This window comes from Ovis aries, chromosome 15 (assembly GCF_016772045.2).
Source record: "Ovis aries strain OAR_USU_Benz2616 breed Rambouillet chromosome 15, ARS-UI_Ramb_v3.0, whole genome shotgun sequence".
Classification (NCBI taxonomy): Eukaryota; Metazoa; Chordata; class Mammalia; order Artiodactyla; family Bovidae; genus Ovis; species Ovis aries.
Window position 1 is genome coordinate 51,076,474 of NC_056068.1, and position 20,172 is coordinate 51,096,645.

The 20,172-nt window shown below is 54.5% G+C and overlaps 1 protein-coding gene across 10 annotated transcripts; it reads left to right on the forward strand.

The window, feature by feature from the left end:
- Positions 1 to 311: 311 nt before the first annotated feature.
- On the forward strand, positions 312 to 19,246 carry ATG16L2 (autophagy related 16 like 2). Of its 10 annotated transcripts, none has more exons than XM_042233203.2 (19): positions 312 to 464; positions 2,169 to 2,243; positions 2,315 to 2,414; positions 2,955 to 3,045; positions 8,420 to 8,493; positions 8,760 to 9,011; positions 9,124 to 9,189; positions 9,538 to 9,651; positions 10,675 to 10,737; positions 11,266 to 11,374; positions 11,757 to 11,862; positions 12,593 to 12,663; positions 12,920 to 12,991; positions 13,100 to 13,220; positions 13,550 to 13,655; positions 14,641 to 14,790; positions 14,998 to 15,045; positions 15,157 to 15,258; positions 15,566 to 19,246. In XM_042233203.2, exons 1-19 carry the CDS (start codon positions 347 to 349, stop codon positions 15,651 to 15,653), a joined length of 1,926 nt encoding a protein of 641 aa, XP_042089137.1. In that variant the 5' UTR covers positions 312 to 346; the 3' UTR covers positions 15,654 to 19,246. The 10 variants fall into 10 exon arrangements, with proteins under 10 accessions (XP_042089137.1, XP_042089138.1, XP_042089133.1 ...); XM_042233204.2 differs by having other exon boundaries at positions 15,951 to 19,246; XM_042233199.2 differs by having other exon boundaries at positions 17,179 to 19,246.
- The last annotated feature ends 926 nt before the right edge of the window (positions 19,247 to 20,172 follow it).

Consider the following 20,172-nt stretch of genomic DNA (forward strand, 5'->3'; position numbering starts at 1 on the left):
AGGAACACAGGCCCCGCCCCCCGGAGGCCCCGCCTGCGGAGCGCGCCAACAGGAGAGGGGAAGCCGTCTCAGAGGCTCCGATCTCGGTCCTCGTTCACAGCTCCGACTGCCATAGGAGCTCCCAGGGAGGTGAGACATTTTGTGGACTCCTGATGGTCTAGACCCTTTCGGCGGTTCCTTCCTGGTTTTGTTCCGTTCCCCCCCCAGGACAGCACTTGGTACAATCCGGGGATTCCCCGCCGCGGCCCGCCCCCTGACGTCACGGAGTCCCCTCGGGGCCCCGCCCCCGCCCGGCCGCGCCTCCCTCGACTAGAACCGCGCGCGGTGCTGGCCGGAGAGGGCGGCCATGGAGGGGCCCGGCGACCCCGGCGCCCCCGCCGCCCGCTGGAAGCGCCACATCGTGCGGCAGCTTCGACAGCGGGATCGAACGCAAAAGGCCCTATTCCTGGAGCTGGTGCCGGCCTGTGAGTGCACTGCGCCCGGGGACCGTCGAGGGGATGGGGCTCCGGCCCAGGGAGAGGGTTTGGCTGGCTCTTCCGGTTGTGACTCAAGTGCACCGATGCCTTGTCGCCTCCGAAGCCTGGGGCCTTGTGGCCCCGCTGTCTATTACGCCCCATCTCCGACTAGCCGGCGTTCCTACCTTTTCCGATCCAGGCTCTGCGGAGATCCCCCCTCTCCTGGACCGAGCTCCCTCCTGGTTTTCCCGCTCTTTCTCGCCCCTCAGGGCCTGGGCTGGGCTGGGCTGGGCTTCCTATGCATGGGTTCATAAGCGTGTGTTGGATTTTTAGGGTCTCTTAGCCTTCCCTCCATTTGGTCCCCATAAGAAAGTGAAAGATCTCGGGACTGGCCAAAACAGCTACTTCTAAACTCTGAATCTCTAGAGAGGGAGCTCAGAGTCGGAGGTTTCGCCACAGACAGGTGATCCTGGTTCAGGTTTTTGGAGCATCTCTGTGCCCAACCAACCTCAGCCTGAGGGGGACGTAGGGGCTCCAGGCTGCAGAGGGAGGTGGCTGAGCCTGGGGAAGTCAGATTCTGAGAACTGTTTCTGGGAGCTGGTCAGGAAGGGGTGTGGCCGTTCAAGCCAGGATGAGCAGGTTTGCATCTGTTTGTGCACCTCTGGTTATCTGAGATTGTATGTCTGAGGTTCAAAGTCTAACCGCAGTCCCTCCAGCTCCAACACTGGTCCTAATCTTGGCTGCTGCTTAACCATCTCCCCCAGCCTCACAACTGAACTTACTGCTCTTGTCCTGGGACATGTCTTTGCAACCTTCCAAGCTGTTGGTCCTCTCTGTTTGGGGATGTGAGGCCAGCCTTCTACCTGTAGGCAGCCTCACTTCTCCAGGGCTCTGATGGACAATGGAACCCTCCAATATGAGAGTAGTCACCCCTACCCACCCCCTGAGAGCTGCAAATCTGTGGGAGTGGAGTGATCCTGGAGGGCTGAACTCAGAGACCTTGCAGGTCCAGTTTTCTTTATGGTCTTGGACAAATCTTAACCCTAAGCCTTGGATTTCTCACTCATAAAGCGGGCAAAATGGCATCCTTTTTAGATTTGCTAGGGGGCCAGAACAATGCCCTGGGGCTTGGGGTGGGGTTTTGTGTGAGAACAAGGCCAGCAACCTAGGTGATCGACCTCGGTGACCCGTAGGGGACAGGGAGAGGGAAAGGGGCTGAGGAGTCAGGCCTGGGCCTCACCTCTACCCAACCCTGAAACTGGTGAGAAAAGAGGAAATGACCAGGGATCTGGGTGGAGGGGCTGTATTCCAGGGTCTGTAACAGAAACTACCAAACTCAAGAACTTTCTGTTCTGGCCTGAGGGGAAACTTACAACAACCCAGGGGAAGTCAGGACTGTTTTTTAGTACTGATACAGAAAGCTAGAGCTCCTGGAAGGGAAGTATCTTGCCAAAGGCCACAGGCTAGTGGAGCTTAGTTTGTTTCATCACTCTGGGCCCAGGCCCTTCCTTGGGGGAGGTTGAATCAATCCCTGGCCCCTTCCTTCCCTCGAGACCCTCAGCAGGCATTGGCCAGCTATCTCCTTTCCCCTAATGGTTGTCCTTCTCTGTCCCTGGGAGAGCAGGTCTTCTCCTGGGAGGGCCTGGGGGCTATGCTCTTAGGAGGCTGTGCAAGGGCTGGAGGTCCTGATGGAGCTACACTCACCCTCTGCAGGCAAGGCAGAGCCCACCCTGCCAGTGGCTCCCCCTTCTGCATCACTGGACTCCTGCAGCCCTCCCAGCCAGAGAGGTAACTTGTCTGCCTGGGATCTGCTGGAAAGTGTCCATCTCTGCTCCAGGCTCACCCTTTTGTACCCCTAGATAACCGCCTCCTGGAGAAAGCTGAGCTGCTGGCCCGATTCTCAGAGAAGCTGCAGCCAGAGCCAAACGATGTCACTCCCTCTGTCCACCAGGGTCCCTGGTGAGTGTTTGTGTCTGTGGTCACAATGGGCTTCCTGTACGCAGGCCCTGCCCCCACCGCCTCTGCTGGGTTCATTCTCTCCCGGGCACCTCATTGGCCCTTGGCTGCTGCCCAGGGGAGGGGGAGGCAGGCTCTTGAGCCTTCCCCCAGGCCAGCTGCTTAGAATGTCCTTCTCAGTTCATTTCTCTGCCTTTATCCTACCTCCTCCCCCTCTGCACATCTGTCTTTTTGTTTGCCTGCTCCTCACCTAATGCCTACACAAAGTACATGATGCCACCTATTCCAAAGAAGGAGTGAAAATGAGAACCAGGGATGGGTTGGGGCTCAGAATTGGGAGGGGTCCTGGCAGGGGAACTCTGGGGCAAGCCCAGAGCAGAGGAGTCATGGGCAGCTCCAGTTCCTGGAGACTTGATCTTTCCTCTGCTGACTTCTGGGCTCCCACCTTCCTCAGGAGAAAATGCATAGCTCTGGCTTCAGACTTTTCACATGCGTCCTCTGGATGAATGGTGGGAAATGAACACCACTCTGATTGGTTGGCAGGGAGAAGGAGTCAGACCAAGGCCTCTCACCAGCAGCTCTGAGGGTGAAGTGGCAAGAGGAGGCGGAGGGGCTCCGGCTGGTGTGTGGAGAGGTAGGCGGGGCAGGGGTCTGAGAGAGAATGGGTGGGCCCAGGATCCAGAACTTTGAGGCTGGGAGATGTGGTCCAAGGGAGCCGGCAAGTGAGGGAGATCCTCCAAGTCCAATGCCTTGAGGCCAGACAGGGCTCAGAGTGCTCTCGAGCATGGCCCTGGCAGCCTAGGATGAAGTGGGCTCCAACAGCAGCTGGAGGAAGCGAGGTGAGAGCTCGGGGAGGAGTGTGAGATATGCAGCAAACAGGCAGCCTCTGTTCCCCTTGGATGGTTCAGCCTGCTCTGCTCATCACTTGCCCTGCAAACCCTGGGGCCCAGCACCAGCTGACAATACACATTTGCAGACTGAAAATAAGGTGGTCCACCTCCGGGGCAGGGTGTGCTACCTCTACCTGACACTGACCATGCCCCACCTCTCCTGCTGCCATGGTGTCTCTGGGCTTCTGTTGCTTCTGAACTTCCTTTTCTGGCTACTTTCCCTCCTCTTTATCCCCCTCCCTGTAGATGTGGGTGTTCTTTAGAACTTGGGTGGGTTCACTGACTCCCATGGACTTGCTGTGTTTGCTAACTCCCAGATCCGTCTCTAGCTCAGGTTTCTCTTAGGAGCTCCAGACTCTTTCTCAGCTGCTTTTTGGACTTCATGTCTAAAATCAGACTCATCGTCACCCCTGTAATAATATGGTCAACACCAGTTGATGATACTGGGTTAAGTGTTACTTCAGCTAATCCTCTACTTTATGGTTTCAGAGGAAGCAGAGGCTTTGAGAGGTAGAGCTAGGATCTGAACTCTCTCATACACGAATCTGCTTTCTGTGATCTCCATTTATTCTGTCAATAAATATTTATTGACAAGTACTATAGTCAAGGCACAGGCAGCACAGCAGTAAACAAGACCTGGCCCCGTGAACCTTCTAGTCCACTGGAGGAGGCTGAGGAGCCATGACATACCTACCTAGATGTTGTTGTTCAGTCACTAAGCTGTGTCCAACTCTTTGCAACCCCATGGACTGCAGCACACCAGGCTTCCCTGTCCTTTGCTATCTCCCAGAGTTTGCTCAAACTCAGGTCCATTGAGTTATTGATACCATTCAACCATCTCATCTTCTGTCATCCTCTTCTCCTGCCCTCAATCTTTTCCAGTGAGTCAGCTCTTCATATCAGGTGACCGAAGTATTGGAGTGTCAGCTTCAGCTGATGCTGAATATTTAGCATTTTTTTTTTCCTTTGGATCAACTGGTTTGATCTCCTTGCAGTCCAAGGGACTCTCAAGAGTCTTCTCCAACACTACAATTCAAAAGCATCAATTCTTTGGTGCCCAGCCTTCTCTATGGTCTAAATTTTACATCCATACATGACTACTAGAAAAACCATAGCTTTTCCTATATGGACTTTCATTGGCAAAGCGATGTCTCTGCATTTTTTTTTTTTTTACTTTAAAAAAAATTTATTTTTAATTGATGGATAATTGCTTTATAATATTGTGTTAGTTTCTGCCATACATCAACAGATGTCTGCTTTTTAATACACTATCTAGGTTTGTCATAGCTTTCCTTCCAGCAAGCAAACATCTTTTAATTTCATGGCTTCAGTCACCATCTGCAGTTATTTTGGAGCCCAAGAAAATAAAATCTGTCTTTTCCATTGTTTCCCCATGAAGTGATGGGACCAGATGCCATGATCTTCATTTTTTGAATGTTGAGTTTTAAGCCAGCCTTTTCACTTTCCTCTTTCACCTTCATCAAGAGGCTCTTTAGTTCCTCTTCACTTTCTGCCTTTAGGGTGGTATCATCTGCATATCTCAAGTTGTTGATATTTCTCCTGGCAATCTTGTGATTCCAGCTTGTGCTTCATCGAGCCTGGCATTTCGCATGATGTACTCTGCTTAAAAGTTAAATAAGCAGGGTGACAATATACAGTCTTCAAATACCTCTTTCCCAATTTTGAACCAGTCCATTGTTCCATATCCAGTTCTAACTGTTGCTTCTTGACCCACATACAGGTTTTCTCAGGAGGCAGGTAAGGTGGTCTGGTATTCCCATCTCTTTAAGAATTTTCCACAGTTTGTTGTGATTCATACAATCAAAGGCTTTAGAGTAGTCAATGAAGCAGAAATAGATGTCTTTATGGAATTTCCTTGCTTTCTCTATGATCCAGTGAATGTTGGCAATTTAATCTCTGGTTCCTCCGTCTTTTCTAAACCGAGCTTGTACATCTGGAAGTTCTTGGTTGACATACTGCTGAAGCCTAGCTTGAAGAATTGCCAGGTCACTTGCTCAACTAATGTCAGCTGGGACTATGAACCCAGGGAGAGCCTCTCCCTCAGAGCCCCTACTGTAGTTGCAACCACATTTGAGAGGTGATTCTCAAACGTCTGAGCCCCTTTCTGGGCTGTGAGCACCCCAAGGATTGAGATGTCTTTCCTCTGCCTCCATTATATTTCTGGGGCTTGTCTCCACAATCCATGCTGATGAATATTTATAGACTAGGTGATAAATGGGAGAAGGAAATGGCAACCCACTCCAGTGTTCTTGCCTGGAGAATCCCAGGGACGGGGGAGCCTGGTGGGCTGCCACCTATGGGGTCGCACAGAGTCGGACACGACTGAAGTGACTTAGCAGCAGCAGCAGGTGATAAATGAGGTAGATACTTTGGCCACCTGATGCGAAGAGCCAACTTGCTGGAAAAGACCCTGATACTGGGAAAGATTGAGGGCAAGAGAAGAAGGGGGCGACAGAGGATGAGATGGTTGGATGGCATCATTCAGTGGACATGAGTTTGAGCAAACTCAGGGAGATAGTGAAAGATAGGGAAGCCTGGCATGCTGCAGTTCATGCGGTCACAAAGAGTTGGACATGACTTAGTGACTGAACAACAACAGTGGGGCTTCCCTGGTGGTCCAGTGGCTAAAACTCCACACTCCCAATGCAAGGGGCCTGGGTTTGATCCCTGGTCAGGGAATTAGATCCCACATGCCACAACAAAGACCCGGCACACCTAAATAGTTTTTCTTTTTTTTTAAAAAAAAGCATACTTAAGAAAACAAGGTAGATCATTCCCCCCTCCATTGGTAGTTAACAGTCAGGAAACCCAGGGTCACCTCTGCCCCCTTGCAGCCTTCCATCCATCCTGAGCTAGTCACCAGCTCATGGATCCTGCCTCCAAATCCATCAACTTCCACTTCCTGTACCCTGTCTGACCTGGTCCAAGTTATTCTCATTACTCTCTGGATAACTCCTCTTTTGGCACCCCCTCCATTCTCCATTCAGCACTCAGAGTGATACATTTTTAATAATAAAAAATGATCTCTATTAAAAAAGACGAGTGATACACAAATACATGCTTGTTGTGAACGTTTCAAGAGAACAGAAGTCCATACAGTGAAAAAGTAAAAGCCCCTTTCGCCGCTCTCCCCATTATCAGTGTGGTGCATATTCTCCAGAGCTTAGCCTGGCTCCCCAGTTGGGTTCTCCAGCCTCAGGTTGCATTTCCTGCCACTCTCTTGTCCTGAGCTCCTGATTCCCTTGTCTGGGATGCTTCCAGGCACCCTTGTCCTCAGCACTCTCTCCTCATAACATCCTCAGCCACAAACCAGTCAGTTCCCATTGGATATGCCAAGGGACAAGGAGAGACTTTTTCTTTAATTCTTAGTCCTGTTTCACATATCACAACAAGCATGTGTTATCATTTTAACTTTTTATTGAAATAATTTTAGACCCACCGGAAGTTGCAAAGACAGCACAGAGAGGTCCCGTGCAGCCATTTACCCAGTACCTCCCACTGGTTACATCTTACGCCTGACTGTAGTACACACAGTCAGGGAATAGATGTTAGTATGAAGTGTATACAGTTCTTTGTCATTTTGCCCCCTGTGTAGATTTGTGTGCCCATCAAGATACAGCACAAGTTCATGACCACCCCGTTTTAGTCACAACTCAGCCCTCCCCTCAGACCATCCTTAACTCCTAACCACTAATCTGTTTTCCACCTCTATTATTTGAGTTTTGAAAAGCATAAAAAAATACTGAATCCCAAAACATCAATGAAAGTATATGATAGGTGAGGAAACAGAAGTGATGGTCAGATTGTTGAATGGTGGAAGGAATTATAAATGTTATAAACTGGGCCAGGGACTTCCCTGGTGGTCCAGTGGCTAAGACTCCATGCCTCCTAATGCAGGGTGTGCAGGTTCGATTCTTGTTCAGGGAACTAGATCCTGTATGCTGCAACTGAGATCTCATGTGCTGCAGCTAAGACCTGGCACATCTAAACAAATATTTAAAAAAAAAAAACAAACACAAAAAACAACTGGGCCAGTTATAGACCCTGAATGTGCAAGGCCCCTACCCCAGCCCACTCACACAGGGAGTCAGTGCAGGCAGACACCAACCTTGCTCCTCAGCTCGTCTCTCACCAGGCCCACGTGAGGAAGGACACAGGGACGGGTTAGTAGCAAGAACCCCCAGCTTCAGTGCTCTCATGCTCCTCTTGCCGCCATGCTGGGAACTGCTTCCGTAAGCATCTGTCGCTCTCACTGACCCTTCAGCTCTGTGGTTTCCCCAGCTCTTGGCTCTTGGATGGACGGTTCAGTAAGGCAGGGTACAGATGAGATGACTCTCCCCCGACTCTGGGGCTGGGGGGCGGCTCCATTATTCAGTCTGGGCCCTGTGCTCCCACAGTCCATTCCTGTTCTTAGCCTGAGTGCCTCTGCTCAGAGCATCTTGTTGCTCTCTGGGACTTATGCTTGGTAAGCCAAGGCTTGGAGACGCGAGGAACAGAACACACATCCTTTGAACATTAGCAGCCCTTTACTTGGAGCATGTTAGGTGGCCTGGGTTCAGATATCAGTTCTGCCACTTAGCTGTATGATTTTGGGCAAGACACTTAGAGAAGTGTCAATGTCCTCATCTGTAAACTGGGGAGAATGGCAGTAACTACGAGATTATAAAAGAGTTGGTACTGTAGAGTGCTCAGAACAAGACCCAGCGCATGTTAAGTGCTACATAACCATCACCATTATTTGAAATACTATTCCTTATAGTAATTCAGTGTTACCCTACGAGGTAAGCACTGCTATTCGCGTTGGACAGGTTCAGAGCTGTTAAAACACTACCGCGGGTCACAGAGAAAAGTGGCGCTGCAAGGAGTGGAACTCAGGTGTTAGGCTCCAGAGCCTAAGGCCCTGCCGTTGATCCCTGAAACGGCAGTGTATTCCTGTGCTTGATGCCTTAGCTGTCTGCTTCTCAGCTTTCTGCTGAGCTAGGGGGCGGGTGGGAAGAGAGGCAGACCCCGTCCTACCAGCCTCTCCAGCCGGAGAGGGGCTGGAGGCTCTGCACACAGGCGCCCATGCCTACCTGTCCCGCGCCTCCGCCGCTGCAGATGGCCTACCAGGTGGTGGAGAAGAGCGAGACCCTGGGCACTTTGGAGTCGCAGCTGGAGGAGCGGCAGAGCAGGTGAGGCGCGGGCAGGGCGCTCCTCGGGGAGGCTCCAGGCCATCACTGCCGGGGTTGGGGGCACGCGGTCACCCCGCGGGTCTCCAGAAGGGCCCGACAGCGTAACGCCCCCAAGGCCTGTGGCTGGTCGCAGAGGCCGGGAGCTGCAGGACTTCGAGGGAGACGTGGCTTAGCCTTCGCGCTGGCAGCGTGGCCAGGAGCAAGTCTGTCTCAGCTCTCAGACCGGTTCCCCCAGGGTGGTGACGGAGATGCTCCCGGTCCTCTAGGCTGGCAGCTCTGAAGGCCCGCGTGGAGCAGCTGGAGGAGGTTCGGACGAAGAAGGCCGGGCAGGTGCACGCGCGGCGCGCACTGAATGAGGAGCAGCGGGCGGCTTACGAGGCGCTGCGCGCGCGCGTCGGGCACCAGGAGGCGGCTCTGCGCAGGCTCGAGGAGGAGGCTCGCGACCTGCTGGAGCGGCTGGTGCAGCGTAAGGCGCGCGCCGCCGCCGAGCGCAACCTGCGCAATGAGCGCCGGGAAAGGTGAGAGCGCCCCGGGGATCAGGCTGGGAGGCGAACTGTCCTGGCGGGGAGGGCCCTGACCCCCCTGTCCCGACACGGGAACCACCCGACTCTGGAGGCTTTTCTATCCCAGGGCCAAGCAAGCGCGGGTGTCCCAGGAGCTGAAGAAGGCAGCCAAGCGGACAGTGAGCATAAGCGAGTAAGAACGAGGATGCGCCGCCGGGGACCTGTCTGCCGAGCCTCCGCTGGGGGCTCTGCAATGCCCTGTCCCCGGGCCACTACTGTTCTACCCCGCCCCTACCTGCCTGCGGCCATCTGTGCACCTGACCACAAGTGTGCACAGTCACGGTGCCGAAGCGCCCAGGTAGACTGAGCCCAGGACACGTGCGGACACAGGTGGTCATAGGAGCCAGCATCTGTGCCCACCACACATGCTCGCGCACTGACCCTCGTCTCTGGGGGTGCCCGTCCTCACCGAGTAGGGCACAGGGGCACGGAGGGGCTGGCCTGCTCCCTTGGCCGTCCTAAGCTTCATTCTCTCTCCCAGGAGCCCAGACACACCAGGCGATGGGATCAGAGAGGAAGCAGAAACTCAGGTCCTGGCTGCTCAGCCAGGTTACCTGGAGAGTGAGGCTGGTGAGAAATGGAAGCGGCCCTTCAGGTGAGGACTGTCCCAGCGCTCTGAGCTGGCCCCCTCCAATCTTTTTAAGGTGAGGACTATCCCAAACTCTGAGCTGGGCCCTTCCAGTCTTCCTAAAGGACCTTGGGCCAGCCTTTGGGTTGAGAGGGCTTTGTGCAGAGACTGGGGTACACTTGGACCCCAGGGCAGCTGAAACTTCAGTAGCTGGAGCCCCTTGGGGTCAGTGCCATGCCAGGGACTCCAACCTTTGTCCTTGCCTTTTTCCTCCTTTCCAAGACCAGAGCTCTGGGGCTGGGATGGCAGGTTGGTGAAAGAGGGTGACAGGAGGGAGCCTGGGGGCAAGGCCCAAGGCTCAGCTGTCACAAGCATGTGTGCACATACATGGGGACATCAGAGCATGTATGTGTACAGACTTAGGTGAGCGCACCTGAATGCGTGTGAAGCGTGTATAGATGTGGACTCACGTGGGTGGGACCTGATTGAGGCTTCAGTCCTTGGGTGCCCCTCCCTCCATCTCCCTCATCTATCTTGATTTGCCTGGCATTGAAACTGCCCCCCTCCTCTAGCCCTTTCTTGCAGGTGGCTGGTGTCCAGGCCTCAGGGTGGTGAAGGAACCCTGGGGAGGGGCATGAGATGGTGGTCCCCAAAGCCTTGGCAGCCCTGGTGGGCCAGGTCATCTCAGGACACATGCTTTCCTGGGTATTTCTGGGATCTAGGTTTCCCCATGCCCCTGTCCCCAGCCTTGTGCTATCTCAGGTTGGGGGCATCTCCATCCTACCCCACAGGTCCCAGCTCAGCCTCCCATGAACTTTTGTTGGGGGGCACCTAGGTGGTGAGGCAGTTTTTAGTTATCATGGTGAAACTGGAAGACTTCCTTCCAAATCCCTGCCCTCCTCCACTTTCCTGGGACTGCTCTGGGTCACCGTGCTCTCCTGGCGTTGGAGGAGTACGTTCTTGCTGTGGCTGAAGAGTGTAGGGATGAATGACTGTGGTCCACACACCCACTGGCCAGTCCCTTAAACATCTCTCTCGATTCTGCCCCAGGTCAGCCTCTGCCACCTCCCTGACGATGTCCCGCTGTGTGGATGTAGTGAAGGGGCTTCTGGAGTAAGTGTGTGTGCAGCACCGTGTGAGTGAAGGTGCTGGGCACTTTGGATGCCTGTGTCAGACTCCTGGAGCCCAGGCCTGGGCTGTGTATGAGTCCTGGTCTGTCCTTCGATACTCTGCCCAGCACTGTGTGTGTGTGTCTCTCTGCTGAGCCCGAGGCAGGAGCTGGGTGCATGGCCTCATTCCTTGCCCCTGCCTGGCTGTCTTCTGGGCTCTGCCCCTCATCCAGGGTCCTCACAGGGGACCAAGGGCTCCAAGGTGAGGCCAAACAGGAACTACCACTCATTTGGGAAACAGAGGCTCAGAAATGTCAGGGCTTCGATCAGGGTCACAGTGCCAACCAAGCAGTGCTCCGAGGTTTCTCAGGATCCACCGACCCCGCCCTGCCTCTGTGCTTGTCTTGGTGCCGCTGGCCATGTTCTGCCGCCTTCTGTGTCTGCTTCCTGTTGCTGTTGCTTCAGGAGAGCTTGAAGGGCCTTCTCCCTCTCAGAAGGCCTTGCTGAATGCCCTCCTGACCCCCTACCCCAGTTTCAAGAAGAGAAGAGGCCACTCAATCGGGGGAGCCCCTGAGCAGCGATACCAGAGCATCCCCGTGTGTGTGACTGCACGACTTCCCACCCAAGCTCAGGATGTGCTGGTAAGGAGGAGCTGGGCCAAGTGCATGGGGTATGATATGGGAGTGCAGGTCCCAGGAGCAGTCTCAGGAGGCCGGGGAAGCAAGGATGGGCCCTTCGGTGGGAGCAGGAGTTTTCCGCCCACAGCTTGTGCTGGGAGCCCTTCGGCATTTTATAATGAGAGGGAGAGACAGGAGGCCAGGTAGGGGAGTACTGGGAACATGGAAGGAGGCTGCTACCAGGGTCCAGTCAGAGGTGATGAGGCCTGTGGGGCTAAGTTTGAAACTCAGAGTTCAGAGAGGGACCCCATGTGTGCAAGGATGCGTGACAGAGAGCTGGCTGTGAGTTGCACAAAGAGGCGTGTGTGGCAAGGACCAGGAGCACTGACCTCCCTTTTCCCCACAGGATGCCCACCTCTCCGAGGTCAGTGCTGTTTGTTTTGGCCCCAACAGCAGCCTCCTGGCCACCGGAGGGGCTGACCGCCTCATCCTTCTCTGGAATGTTGTGGGAGGTGAGGGTCGCTGCCCACAGGCAAGCTCAGTCCTTTCTCTCTGGACCTCACCCTCAGCTTACTCCTTTGTGGGAAAGGTGTTGGGTTTCTTTGTGTCTCCTCACCCGGTCAGCCTTGTGGGCAGTGGCCAGATGACCCCTTGGCAAGAGTTCTGGGCTCAGTGCTCCTAAGAAGGGCAGAGCCTCTCACCTCCTGGAGTTGAGGGCTGCACAGTGGGCAGGGCTCAGCTCAGATGGTCCCCGTTGGGGTGGTGAGGATACCATGTCAGGACATTCTACGGGGATAGACCCTTGAGCAGGTCTCTTGGGTCCACCAGGCCACCTAGCGTCACTGAGCTCTCAGAACTCAGTTCTGAGACAAGTGTTAGCTGTCTGCTCTGTGCTTTGCAGATGGGGGTGCACTGGGGAGTGAAAGCTGGCTCCTGGAGGCTTCCTGGAGGAGGCGAGTCCCCAGCTGCCCGGCCTGGCTTGCTGTGTGACTAGGGACAGTCCCTTCTCTCTAGTCCTCTCCAGACATCTGTGAGATGACCTGCAGCCCCCTGCTGGCAGTTCAGGAAGGTGCAGCCTCTAGCTAGGCTCCTCAGACCCGTATCTCCCCGCCCCCAAGAACAGACCCAGCAATTCTGTCCTCTAACTTGGGAGAGATTCATCTTCCTACTCACAGTACAGGGTCCTCTGTTCCATGAGATTAGTGACTTCATTTCGCCTGCTCCTTCCCCTGGTCCCCCCAGGGCACCTGAAGGCCAACCAGACCCTTGAAGGAGCTGGCGGCAGCATCACCAGCGTGGACTTTGACCCCTCGGTGAGAGGACCTGGGTGGCATGGGATGTCCCTCCCCGAGTCTCCACACTGGGCAGGTGGGGCTCTGGGACCCAGGGGAACATCATGGGTATCCTAGAGCCACGTGTCCTGAGAGGGTGCCTGGATAAATCCTTCTCCTGGGCCTCGATTCTCCTCTGCCTGCCTGGGTGACCTGGGCCAGGGGAAGCGCTGAGGCGGCCCAACTCTGGCTTTCTGGCCAGGCCCAGGATCTCTCCTTTCCCTTCCCTTCTCCCCAGGGCTCCCAGCTATTGGCAGCTACTTACAATAAGGCCGCCCAGCTCTGGAAGATTGGGGAGGCACAGTCCAAGGTGAGGTCTGACTGGGGAGGCAGCCTGGGGGACAGGGATCACGCCTCGGGTGGAGGGGTTGGTGACGGGGTCTTGGCCATGCCCTTGATGCTTCCCTGGGATGTGCAGGAGACACTATCTGGACACACAGACAAGGTCACGGCTGCCAAATTCAAGCTGACGAGGCACCAGGCGGTGACTGGGAGCCGGGACCGGACAGTGAAGGAGTGGGACCTCTGTCGAGCCTACTGTGAGGCCCAACCCTCCCCTTCTCCACCCACCAGGACCCTCTAAGGCCGGGCCATGGGGGGCTGCAACCTGATCTCTGGGAGGGGCTCCAAGACTTACAGGCATTTGGGATGAAACCTCCTAAGGCTCCTCTTCTGTCCTCCATTGGTGACGCTTTCCCTGGTTTCTTGTGACCTCAGGCTTTGGGCTGGAAAACAGGGGCCTGGGTTCTAGTTCTGAGAGGACACTGTACCTCTGGGGCTTCTGGGCCTCAGCTTCTCCACACGTCCAGTGGGCTGGCTTATAATAACCCTTCTCTGAGTCCTGGGCTCTCTCTACTCCTTGGTTTAGGTTCCAGGACCATCAACGTCCTTTCCTACTGTAACGACGTGGTATGTGGGGACCATATCATCATTAGTGGTCACAATGACCAGAAGATCCGGTTCTGGGACAGCAGGTGATAGGCGCAGGCTGTGGGCAGGGGAGGTGGGGACAGGGCTCCTGTGTTCTCTTCCTTTTTCTGGCCATGGAGCAGCTGAGGGTACCTTAGGGAAGTGAGGCTCTGGTGGCCTCTGTGCTGGGCTTGGGCCCTTGAAGGCTTTGCAGCCTCGAGAATCGTGCCTCCTTATTGACCCTTGGTCCAACCACCATACTCTGCTGGGTCTTGCCAACCGAGTCCCATGTTCAGTTCAGTCACTCAGTCGCATCCAACTCTTTGCAACCCCATGAACCACAGCATGCCAGGCCTCCCTGTCCATCACCAACTCCTGGAGTCCACCCAAACCCATGTCCATTGAGGCGGTGATGCCATCCAACCATCTCATCCTCTGTCGTCCCCTTCTCTTCCTGCCCTCAATCTTTCCCAGCATCAGGGTCTTTTCAAATGAGTCAGCTCTTCACATCAGGTGGCCAAAGTATTGGAGTTTCAGCTTCAACATCAGTCCTTCCAATGAACACCCAGTACTGAACTTCTTTAGGATGGACTGGTTGGATCTCCTTGTAGTCCAAGGGACTCTCAAGAGTCTTCTCCAACCTTCTCCAAAAGTGGTGTAGTCACCCATTTTTAGTCAAAAAGAACCTAAGAGCCCAGCGTCAGGCTTGAATGGTTTATAAAAATAGCTAAGGCTAGAACCAGAGCTAGAGCCAGCCCTGCCTCAGGCTTCTTCCTCATCTGTAGCAATTGCCTTTGAAACCCTTTGGTTTCCCTTTCACATATTTAAAGATAGACTTCCATTGCTTTTCCCCCCAGCACTTATTTTAGTGGCTCAAAGGTTTCAGGGGCTCTGGCTTCCAGTAAGTTCCCGCTGGAAGGGGCTGGCTGTGGTGGGAGATTAGTTGTCAGTCTTGGGGCCTGAGGGGTGCTCTGGACTTCTGTTGGTCTATCAGGAGCAGCCTTGTCAAGGAGATTGCTCTTCACCCTCATCTCCCTTCCTGCTCCTTAGGGGCCCCCGCTGCACCCAGGTCATCCCTGTGCAGGGCCGGGTCACCTCCCTGAGCCTCAGCCATGACCAGCTGCATCTGCTCAGCTGTTCCAGAGATGACACACTCAAGGTCATCGACCTGCGTGTCAGCAACATCCGCCAGGTGTTCAGGTACCTGCCTTGTGTCCACCGGCCCTGTGGCTTTGACTGGGGCAGCTGGGCCTGTGCAAGGCCTGTTGGCAGGGGACCCTCCGTGGAGGCCTCTCTGGACCAGGGCCTGCTGAGGTGCCGAAGCCCTTGACAGAGAGGAAGCTCGTTAAGTTTTGGGCTGAGGGCAGGAAGTGGCAGCCCCCTCCATCCTGACCTGTCTATTCTCAGGGCTGATGGTTTCAAGTGCGGTTCTGACTGGACCAAAGCCGTGTTCAGGTGTGTCTGCGAGAGCACCCATGCCTGAGTATGTCCTGTCTGTCTGGGTGTCTGCATGTCCGTGTCCTTACCTCTGGTCTCTTCTCTCTTGCTTTGCTGTGGCTCCTGCAGCCCAGACAGAAGCTATGCCCTGGCAGGGTCCTGGGATGGAGCCCTTTACATCTGGGACGTAGACACTGGGAAACTAGAGAGCAGCCTTCGGGGAGCCCACAGGTGAGCATGGCCACTGACCACCACCCCAGCCCCACGGCCAGTCCTGCTAAGCTGATCCCAGGTCCTGACGTGCTTGGGATATGGAGTCCCCGGCCCTCGTCCCATGCCTCCCATCCCTGCCCCCTCAGAGCCCTTCACAGTTCACAGAGTATTCCCATGTGCACTTGGGTCCACTCCCACCACAGCCCTTAGAGCCCACTTTACAGTGAGGTGATGGGTGCAGAGAGGCCCTCACACAGCCAGGTCCAGTGAGGAGGGGCAGGGCCGGCTCCCGACGCTCCTAAATCCTGCCCCTCCCTCTCCTCAGCGCTGCTGTCAACGCTGTGGCCTGGTGCTACTCTGGGAGCCACGTGGTGAGCGTGGACCAGGCCAGGAAGGTTGTGCTCTGGCGCTAGTGCCACGACATCCCTGCCTGAGCCGAGGCTTTGGTCCGAAGCCTGAAGCCGGAGGAGTTCCCTGCTGCCCCAGACACTCCGGAGCTAGCAGCGGGATGGGGGTGGCTCAGGGTGTTTAATGGGTAGGAAGGGCTGGCAGGACCTGGCCTGTTGGTTTAAAAACGTGTGGGTTGGTGTGGAAAGAGGGGAATCACAGTATTATTTTGTTTTTTGTTTTTTAATTTGTTTCTTCACTTTCCCAGCAAAAGTGGGAAAAAAAAAGTGCATTTAAACTGGTGTGTGCTTGCTTCTCTTCAGCCTTTAGGGAATGGAGAAGCCTCTGGGCTGGAGGCATACGGAGACCCAGGCTTGGCTCCTGTCCCTTCCATACAGAGCCAGGGCGGAGCGGTCTGATCAGGAGACAGCAGGAAGAAAGGCCCAGAGGCAGCAAAGGGCAGTGGCTTTTGGAGCTGTGGACATTTCACCTGTGCTCCAAGACAATCCTGGTCCTTGGGCTCTCTCTTCAGGTGCCCAGGGTAGACTGAGGCTGAGGAGGGACCATGTGAGTTCTGAGAGAGGAGGAGCAACAGAGACAGCCTAGAGGGGGCCCTGTGGAAAGAAGCCTAAAAAACCAGAGCGACGTCAGGTACTCTGAATACCAGGCCTGCCTTTAGACTGGGGCCATGTTTGTGCCCCAGAGGCAGACCCTGGAGTGGATGGGGAACACCCTCCATGTGTGTCAGGGAGGACTAGACAGCCATGGGCTGGGCCAGGGCCTTCACTTACTGTAGCATCAGATTTAATCCACATGACAAGCCTCTAGAGCAGACTTAGTAGGGTGGAACCTGGGCACCCCACTTTCTTCCCCAACCGAGGGCATGGAGGAGGGTCAGCAGGACAGCCACTGCCAGTCACTGGGTGTCGAAAGGGACGCCTGTCTCTGAGTGATGGGGGCTGACCTCTGGTGGTCTGCTTAGTTGAGATTCAAAGGCTTTACTCTGGAACTCTCAGCCTCCTCCTTTTATTACCTTACAGAATCCTTCCTGGGGATTCCTGATGCCAGTCCCAGGGTTTCGGAAACCATTTCCAGGATGGGCAGGAGAGAGCTAATACCCTTTACTCTGTAGCTAGACTGTCTGGGTTTGAATCTCTGCTCTATTATTTAGTAGCTGAATGATTTTGAGGAAGTTACCTTCATGTCTTTGTGCCTTAGTTTCTTCCTCTGTAAAAGGGGCTGACAGTAGTATCTACCTCAAAGATGGTAGTAAGGACTCAGTGTATTAGTATCTGTAAAGTTCCTGGCGCACTGGATACCCAAATCTACACTCTGCTGATCCCAGCCCACTCACCACCCTTGGCCCAGCTCTCCCCTGGGCTCTGGTGACATACCCAGCTGCCTCCCAGGCATCATCTGTTCTCACACCCTGCATCTTCTTGGGCACCAAGGCCTGGGGCTGTTGTGTCTAACTCTCCATTCCTGCTGCCACTGCAGGCCACCTTCTCCTAGACCTGCTCTCTCTCCACCCTAGACCCCTCTTTGCCACAGCCAGAGTGACTTTCTGAGGATGCATGTTGGTCACACATCCAGCCCTTTGAAGTTCTCTACTGCCTGCAGAGAAACTCCGTGCCTGCAGAGAAACTCCGTGCCTGCAGAGAAACTCCGTGCCTGCAGAGAAACTCCGTGCCTGCAGAGAAACTCCGTGCCCGCAGGATGTGGCCCTGCTGGCCTCAGCTGCATCTTCACCTCCATGCTACTCTGCAGTGTGTCTCACACAGGGTTTTCTCTGTCCAGAATGTTCTTCCCGCCCAGCCTCTAATTCACATTTGCCCTTTAGGTTCCCCTCACTGAGAGCCTTTCCTCACCTGCCAGGCCGGCTAGGAGCCTTCTCTATTTCTGTGCCTCCCTGCTTTGGGTCTGCCTCTGTCTCAGTCAGGGAGCTCTTGAAGGAGGTCAGGATGGGAGCAAAGCACTCTCTGGGATCAGGCCTCAGAGCCACAGAGAAAGCCTCAGGAGATGTTTATTAAATGATTAAATTCTCTTACTTGAGGACTCAGCAAGCCTGACAGTCAAAGTCTCTCGTGGCCACCAGGAGTCAGCAGCTGCCTAGGTCTGCCGAGGCCATTCTCCCACCTCCTGGGGTGGAAAGACCAATGCTTCCAGTAGCCGCCATTACTGAGCTGTCAGGCCCTGTGCCTTCTATCCAGTATCTTACTTGTTCTCCCAACCACCTTGTGATGTAGCTATCTTACAGATGAGAAAATCAAGGCTCAGAGAGGGTAAGTGATATGAGGTCACCAGAGCTGGGACAGCTGGACTGTGGTCTTTAAACTTTTTTTTTTTAAATATCAGAGAATCTGGGCTCCCAATTAAGCAGAGCTATAGGGTATTCCCTGCCATGCTCCAGCGGTGTGCCCACGGCCCCCACTACCAGGTGGGCGATTCTAGCTCCCTGGGCTTCCCTGGTGGTCCAGTGGTTAGGAATCCACCAGCCAATGAAAGGGCCACCGGTTCAATCACTGCTCCACATGCTGCAGGGCAGCTGAGCCCGTGTGCCACATCTACTGAGCCTGTTCTCTAGAGTCTGCGAGCTGAAACTACTGAAGCCTGCCCGCCTAGAGCCTGTGTTCTGCAACAAGAGAAATCACTGCAAGGAGACACCTGTCCACTGCAACTAGAGAGTAGCCCCCTCACTGCAACGAGAGCAAGCCTACATGTAGCAACGAAGATCCAGCAGTCAAAAATAAACAAAATTTAAAAAAATTACGGAAACCCTCCCTGCATCTTTTCTTCATTCTGGCCCTGGGAGCCTATGTCTGAGCCTGGACGGTTAGTATCCTTTGAACTGAGGGACATGCAGGGCTACAGGAGGGACGTGAACTCGATCCTGGAAGGCTGTTACCAGTTCCACCATCTGGGGCAAGGACCTCCCAGGACTGCAGTGGAGACTGCTTAGAGGACACAGAAGTGGTCATCGGGAAATTACCTGACTCAACTCCTGGCACAAGTGCCCTCCATTCCCCTCAAGCCTCCCTTTCTTCATGGGGCAGCACACGCTTGCTTCACCTCAGGGAGCACGTGCACACCTTAATTTACTTGGAGGGAGTACTTCCTGAAGGGGCAAGTCTGGAGGGTCAGAGATGGGCCCAGGCATTCCAGGAAATGAGGCAAGTGTGAGAAGAAGGGTTGGCAATGCCACACAGGGGAAGATCTCGGAGGGGTGCCAGCTGGGCAGGCTACACCTCTAGTCTTTGCAGTCCTGGGCAGCAGAGTGGGCGGGGCCAGAACCCTGTACGGAAGACTGCTCTGGGTTTCCATACTCCAGTTGCTACACAACCTACTCTGAGGTTGCTGGCCTGTTTGTTCCCTAAAGTCCAAACTGTCGCCTCTGGGACTTCCCTGGTGGCCCAGTGGTCTTTGCAAGGTAGGAGGCACAGGTTCGATCCTTGGTCAGGGAACTCCACACGCTGCAGAGCAACTGAGCCTGTACAATGCAACTACTGAGCCCGTGTGCTCTGGAGTCTGAGCCACAGCACAAGACCCCGTGCGATGCTACAGAGATGCTGAGTGCTGCAGCTGAGACCAAATAAATAAATATTTTAAAAACCCTTCAAAACTGTTGTCCTTGCTGTCCATACGGATTGAGGTCCAGAGAAGAACCAGCAGAACTGGGATAAGAATCCAGGCTCCTGATTCACTCTTCTCAAAACTGGACTCAGGTTCTGCAGAGGTGCTGACCCATCTTCTGGAGGCCAGGTTCTAGGTTCCAGTCCCAGTTGTCTTCCTGAGACCGTGGGCAAATCACAGTGGGTGGATTTTCCCTACCTGTGAGACCCTGTGCCATGGCTCTGGGCCTCACCAGTGGGGACCTGGCTCTTCCCCGGGTTGGTGTACAGACATGAGTACCGCCTCCTCTGCTAGCCTGAGGCTTGAGAGGGAGATGTGACAGAGGCTCTTGTCCTGGGCTCCTACTGCCCCTGGTCATCTCCCTATCCTGGGAGAGGCACCTTGGCTTCAAACTGCTGTTCCCAAGTCACCCTCACCAGACACGAGCCCTCTGGTGACAGGAATGGGAACTGAGCCATCCGTGTCTCCAGGACCAGAATGTGGCCTGGGGCAGGAAGTTGCTGACTAGACAAACAGTGATTGAGTAGAGGTGGTCCTGGACCTTAGATCTGCTCTGGAGGAATCCTGGTGGCACGAGGCATGGCCCCATCTGCAATATGTGAAATGCTGTGTCTGGTACAGGCTGTTTTCTTTTTATAGATGCACATTTCACCAGTCAATATTTCAGCTTATCTCTGCATTATCTTACTCGATTCTCCTGGCTCTTATGAAGCTCATATTGTCTTCTCCTTTCCACTTTACAGATGAGAAAAGCAAGGCCCAGAAGGGTGAAGGGATGAGTCTAAGGTTACAGCTAAGTGAGGTAGCCCAGGGACTTGAATACAGGTCTCTTGACCACTCTCCTGCTGTTCACAGGAGCAAGTGAGTGACAAGAAGCATGCGTATTTGTTTAGCACACAGTGTGGAAGAGGTGTT

Coding starts and splice junctions, on each gene's coding strand:
- ATG16L2 (XM_042233199.2), top strand. CDS start 347: ATGGAGGGGCCCGGCGACCCCGGCGCCCCCGCCGCCCGCTGGAAGCGC. Junction 11,375..11,756: donor CCCAAGCTCAGGATGTGCTG/GTAAGGAGGAGC, acceptor TTTTCCCCACAG/GATGCCCACCTCTCCGAGGT. Junction 12,992..13,099: donor TTGGGGAGGCACAGTCCAAG/GTGAGGTCTGAC, acceptor TGGGATGTGCAG/GAGACACTATCTGGACACAC.